General features: G+C 38.4%; 2 protein-coding genes across 4 annotated transcripts in view; one reads left to right on the top strand and one right to left on the bottom strand.

Annotated features, from left to right (window-relative positions):
• Positions 1-5,167, bottom strand: part of kank3 (KN motif and ankyrin repeat domains 3) — a 21,466-nt gene extending 16,299 nt beyond the window's left edge. Inside the window, exon 1 of the mRNA XM_016572025.1 lies at positions 4,966-5,167. The gene's annotated coding sequence lies outside the window, so the exon portion shown is untranslated. The remainder of the gene's footprint in view (positions 1-4,965) is intronic.
• Positions 5,168-5,469: 302 nt separating this feature from the next.
• Positions 5,470-6,405, top strand: part of LOC107755274 (NADH dehydrogenase [ubiquinone] 1 alpha subcomplex subunit 7-like) — a 6,727-nt gene continuing 5,791 nt past the window's right edge. Inside the window, exons 1-2 of one of the 3 annotated variants that reach the window (XM_016572021.1) lie at positions 5,470-5,936; positions 6,167-6,216. In XM_016572021.1, the coding sequence (XP_016427507.1) occupies positions 5,929-5,936; positions 6,167-6,216 (58 nt within the window). In that variant the 5' untranslated portion in view covers positions 5,470-5,928. Of the gene's footprint in view, positions 5,937-6,010; positions 6,034-6,166; positions 6,217-6,405 lie in introns of those variants that run through there. The other 2 variants (XM_016572020.1, XM_016572022.1) reach the window with 2 other exon arrangements.

Below are 6,405 nucleotides of genomic sequence, written 5' to 3' on the forward strand. Positions count from 1 at the left end.
GAGGGCCGATGTCCTGCAGAGTTTAGCTCCAACCTGCCTCAACACATCTGCCTGGAGGTTTCTAGTATGCCTAGTAAGAGCTTGATTAGCTGGTTCAGGTGTGTCTAATTGGGGATGGATATAAACTCTGCAGGACACTGGCCCTCCAGGACCGAGTTTGGGCACCCCTGCTTTAGAAGAACGAATGGAAAAATAAATTTCTGACCTGACTAGTGACAATATTTGCTCTCTGGGGTTGTTTTCCAGGTGCACTGTTTACAGGAAATGTAATTTTTTTTAATTACCTTATTAATTCTAATTATTAAATGTATCCGTGCTGTCTTTTATGTCAAATACTTGTATTTTTTCAATTAATTCAGTAAATCAGAATGCTTTAGGCTCAGGCTGTGACGAATAAAATGGCATCAACATCAACAAAAGTCATCTTTACACTGCAAAGGTGGCACAGAAACTGCATCTGACATATTGTGTTTATTTACTCAGACTGCCGACAGACTCAAAGATGACATACAATATTTCAGTAATGAGATTAATGTAATTTATCTCCTCCTATATAAAGTAGGCATATATACATTTGTAAAATAATAAAAAAAATACAGGGTAGGGCTGCATTTTATGACAAAAATTAATCATTAATATTGTAATAATAATTATTGATGTTGATTAATATAATAGGAAAAAAATATTTTTGTATATGGCATACCATATTCTTGTAGGCTACACAGACAAAACAAGCTGAGAACCAAGACCATTCATCCTCATCCCTGAAACTGTCAATGACTTCGGTAACACTTTATTTTACGGTCCAATTCTCACTATTAACTAGTTGCTTATTAGCATGCATATTACTAAAATACTGGCTGTTTATTAGCACTTATAAAGCACATATTAATGCCTTATTCTCTTTGAACATGCTCTAGATCCCTTAAGCCGACTCGATCCCTAAACTTAACAACTTACTAACTATTAATAAGCAGCCAATTAGGAATTTATTGAGGGGAAAAGTCGTAGTTAATAGTGAATAAGTGTTCCCTATTCTAAAGTGTTACCAAATATAGTAGTGAACATGAGCTCAACATGGCTGCCACAATGAATCCTCCTTCATGTAGAATAAAACAAAGTTTTGCCGAAGCCACTCATATGACTTTTTTTTAATCTCCTGTGAGTGTAAGTCATTTGAATTAGATTTGTCAAAAGCATTATTTAGCTCTGTTGGTCTAAAACTTTTGTAAATGGAAAACACTACTAAGTGCACTGTTAAAAAAAATAGAGAGCAAGAGACCATCTGCTGTGACAGTTTTGTGAACAACAACAACATCCTCCCATTGTTTCTAAAAGCTGCTTCAGAAAACGGACTCTTCCTGTGAAAAACAGCTGATCACATTTAAGGAGAGCAGAAATAGACTCTAAAGGCCAGTAGCAGACGCTGGCAGTTTCATTATTTAGTGGTGCTTTCTTGGGCAAGCATCACTGTTATTACTGCTCATATTCAAACATGAAGTTATGAGTATGAAAGTGTGTGTAAATCACAGGCACTCTGTGTGCTACAAGCATGAATAATATCTCAAATTATGCAGCTTGTTGAGAAATGTGTTATTATTTTCCTAAAAGGTCAGACTTACGATTCTGAAATGAAGAGAGTGTCAAGAAAATGACAGATGTGTGTCTACACTCTCAAGAGCACGTTGAATGAGGTTGGCCTACAATATATTATCCATATTAGATCAAATCATACACCTATCAATTGCTTTGCTACTTTGTAAAGATTTCTATGTGTCCGTATTAAACACGACAGAACAATATGTGATAAAAGGAGTTATATGATCGAACTTATCTCTGTGAATAATGAACAGAGTGTTCTGTTGTTTATCTAGCACTTGCTCAGCTGTGTGTGTGTCTGTATTCTGGGGTCTCTGGCCTCGTCAAGCAGAAGGTTCGCATTAGAGTTTCGATTATCAACTTGATCCTGTCAAAGTCAGGGTAGCTCTGCCGTAGCAGTACACGACCGTATGTTTCTTGCTCTTCATAGATCATCTGAAGTGACAAGTGATGCAAGAGAGAAAGTTTGGGAAAACTTTATTTTAAGGATCAATTCTCACTATTAGCATGCATATTACTAGCATATTGGCTGTGTATTAGTACTTATAAAGCACATATTAATGCCTTATTCTGTATGACCATATTTTAGATCCCTTAAAGGGGTCATGACCCAACACCTAAACTTAACAACTACCTTACTAACTAATAGGCAGCAAAATAGGAGTTTACTGAGGCAAAAGTCATAGTTAATAGTTAGTTAACAGTGATAACTGGTCCCTAAACTAAAGTGTGACCAACGTTTGATATTTGTACATGAGCGTGTGGAATCAAAAAAGACCAGGCAGGGAAAAGTTTTAATTCTCTCCTGATTTTCAGTCATTTCTGCCATTTTTGTAACTTATGCAATATGTAACCACTGAATTTATGTCCCTGTCCCTTCAAACACACACACACCCTTGTTCACGACGGGGGAAGTCGTGGCCTAATGGTTAAAGAGTCGGACTCGTAACCCAAAGGTTGCGGGTTCGAGTCTCGTACCGGCAGGGATTGTAGGTGGGGGGAGTGAATGTACAGCGCTCTCTCCTTCAATACCACGACTGAGGTGCCCTTGAGCAAGGCACCGAACCCCCAACTGCTCCCCGGGCGCCGCAGCATAAATGGCTGCCCACTGCTCCAGGTGTGTGTTCACGGTGTGTGTGTGTGTTCACTGCTGTGTGTGTGCACTTTGGATGGGTTAAATGCAGAGCACTAATTCCAAGTATGGGTCACCATACTTGGCCACATGTCACGTCACTGTCACGTCACGTCACTCACAACCTAGTATGCGAAATGTAAATTGACTAATTCAAACTCATTTGAAAGGCTGTCATAAGTTTCCTATACAACCGATTAGACTTTCTTCACACTGGCTACACTTTCCATAAAAGACCTATATTTGTAATAGTTTATCATTTCTGTTCCGCTAAACATTCAGACAACTTCCTGTGGAGACTAATCAACCCTTCACTGAACTCCACTGTCTCCTCTGTATTTGTCTTCTTCTCAAGCTTGCTTCCTAATCTAGGCATCTAGGCTTTGTCCCTCTTTTGTATAAAAGGCCATGGTTTTGGATAAAAGTGTCCGCTAAATGCATAAAAGTAAATGTTCTGTCACAAGAACAGATAAAAACAGATCTATCTGGATCCACCAAAATCAAAGTCAGATTTTATACGCATGCATGAATTGCGTAACATTTTTATATTTTCTATATTGATTTAAACACACGGACATAAAGGCACTAACTTTGTTTGTGACGTGCTAATTGGCTTAACATTTTCAGACAGAGCTCTGTCTGCCCGTTCAGTATGTTCAGTATTATCCACATACCGACAAATAATGTGATTTAGAGGAAGAGAAAGTCTCTAGAACATGCTGCCGTGAACACTGCAGGCTCTATTCGCCGGTAAACAACTACTAAAGGATGAACAAAGAACTTTAGTCATGGAAGTGAGTCAAACCATGTCCCACTATTTAACTATATTAGATTAAAGATGAGAATGTATTAGATCACATTTAATGGTGTTACAGTGCAAAGCTGGAATGGAACCATAACAGAAGGCTGAATCACATTCAGTTTTTATATCTTTATGAATATGATCACATGGAGAGAGGCAACATGGGCATCTACTAAATCCTCAGCATTGCATCAGTAATCTACCATTTCAGACTGAACTTGGTCAATCAGAAGTAATTGTATATACATTTTGGTATTCTGAATTCTTTACACAAATGTATATTTCGCTTGAGGATGGGCGAACGGTGGAGGGGCGACCCAGACAGGGGAATGGCCCATAAATAGAATCATGAGACCTGAAGCATGTGAGTCTTTTAGCGTTTCGGAGGCAAGTTCAATTTTCAAGCTAGAACTGTTTTGGGGCAACAACAATATAATGTATTGTTAATAGTAGTTTTGTCTGCAAAGATCAGTAGATCGGGATGATCTGATTAATGGAAAGGTCACGAAATTTTGTGCTTTTCTTCCTTTGATTATACTGAATTTATGTATTTGTTTGTTTATTTATTGCCTTCTAAGAAATACATGTAGAGACATACTGAAAGACATAATTTGAGCATGCATGTTACAAAAGTTTTTTTTTTTGTTCTTTTTCAACACTGTATCATTTTTAACTTACATAATTTTTGCAATCCTGTTACCAAAATTTAGGGCACGTTTAAATGCGATTTAAAAACCTGATCTCTGTGACATTATGATTATTATTATTATTTTACAATAAACATTAAATAAACACCAGCATAAAAATGAAATCAAGTCAATGGTTCTAATAAAACAGAAATACTTAAGTAACATGTAAAAGGGTTACAAATTTAACCCTTCGCTGTTAGTTTGGTGTTTTTTCTGTAGTTATTGATCTACATTCCCCATAAACACAACAACTTTCTTTATTGGGTTAAATGGCTGAGCTTGCTGTACTCACTGAACACAACAGGTAGGCTAGGTTGTGTACAAAAACTGAATACATCTTAGTTTATAAGATTTTATAGTTCTCTCCCCCCAAAGATCAAGCACTTGAGCTTCATAAATAAACAAGCAAACACTAATCTGTGTCTTATTAGTGAAGCAATGTTAGGCACATATGCACTATAATGAGCAGACACAAATATACATCTTGACTTTGTTGAATATAAAGCCAAGTATCAATTTAAGCTTTGTTATTCTGCAGAGATGAGAAAAAGATACTGTTACCTGAACAGGCCAGAACAAAAAAGACAGACATAAAATCCCGTGTCACAACATATTTGAACACAGTTATAACAGTGACAGTGAAGCTTTATCAATATTAAAGCTATAACGCTTTAATTATCATCAAAGTCAACACAGCGCTCTCTATTCGGATTCTGTTCGGAAGTCATGAAACTTTGTCTTACCCTTATTGTGACGTTTGCTACTTTTTTCTTTTCTTTTCTTTGCGTTAGGCTATAATAATCCGGATAAACGCTGCTTTATATTCAGCCGTCACACGAGCATCGTTACCGTTCATTGCGTTAGTATATTATGAACGGATTATGAACGGTGTGTGGCGGGATCTGCTGAGATAATGCGTTGAACTGTGTCGCTCGCGCTCTTCTGCTGGCATGGCTTTGAATGGGTGGTTCTGGTTTATTCCCACCCACGAAACTACGTAGTAGACTTCCAGCTCTACATTAAGTCTATCTAAATATTCAGTGTCCCAGACTGGAAGTCCCCAAGAAACCCAATTCTTATTCATGCAAATTCTCACATACCCATCAGATAGATGGAGCCCAGTCAAACACAGCAGGATGATTAGGTATTTTTGATGGTTTATTGATTAGGTAGAAAATGACAAACATAAATACAGTCGAACTTTTGACTGGTATGTTCAGCCATATCGCATTCATATAGGTTTAATCTGCCATATTCATATTAGATCAAACTATTAGTTCATATAGCTATAGGGTAAAAGTTGGGTCTTTATTTGTCTGTTTCTAAACGGTTTAAAGTGGTTGAAAATGTAAATGTGTGTATGCTTTCCAGCTAGATTCATTAGGCGGTCCATTTGTACGACAGGTGGCGCGAATTTCTGGATCCCGTTCGGATGTGACCCAGAGAGTAAGAAAACGACTTCCGGTCCGCTGGCCGTTGCGTTGCTGCTGTAACTGACTCAGGATCAGCTTCGCTCGCTCACACTCTCTGCATTACAGTGAGGATCGTTCAGCCAGCACTGATCCAGCGACAGATTCACAGCAAACAGCCGGTTCACCTTGACGCGAGTATGGCGTCGGCTACGAAACTGATCCAGAGACTGAGGAACTTGTTGTCAGGGGTGAGAGGATGAGGATGAGGATGACCGTTTAACCTATCGATGTAATATGACACGGTTAGAAAATAACGTTCAAGTCTCCGTGTGTATGCATATGTTTGCTTGTTTGTCTTTGCGTTAGTAACCGTTTAACGTATCGATGTAATATGACACGGTTAGAAAATAACGTTAAGTCTCCGTGTGTATGCATATGTTTGCTTGTTTGTCTTTGCGTTAGTAATCAGCAGTTAAGTGATATTTTGTTCACTATATATACCTAAATTCAGTTTTCTCTCGTTCCCTAACAGCACGAACTCCAGTCCAAACTACAACTTCGATACACTGAAATTTCAAAGAGGTAGATATACTTGCCTAGAACATATTTCATATTAATACGTGAAATTAGAGAGAGAGAGCAAGCGCAAATCCTGGCAGCGGCAGGTCGCAGCGCCACTTCCGGTGGCCTCGGGTCGGGTGCCACGGGTTTCCTCCGGCAGCTGCCACCGTCTTTCTCGCCGTTTCTGCTGTTTGCTCGGTAAAAACTACA

The sequence above is a fragment of the Sinocyclocheilus rhinocerous genome, unplaced genomic scaffold, assembly GCF_001515625.1.
Source record: "Sinocyclocheilus rhinocerous isolate Xijiao unplaced genomic scaffold, SAMN03320098_v1.1 scaffold6193, whole genome shotgun sequence".
Taxonomy (NCBI): domain Eukaryota; kingdom Metazoa; phylum Chordata; class Actinopteri; order Cypriniformes; family Cyprinidae; genus Sinocyclocheilus; species Sinocyclocheilus rhinocerous.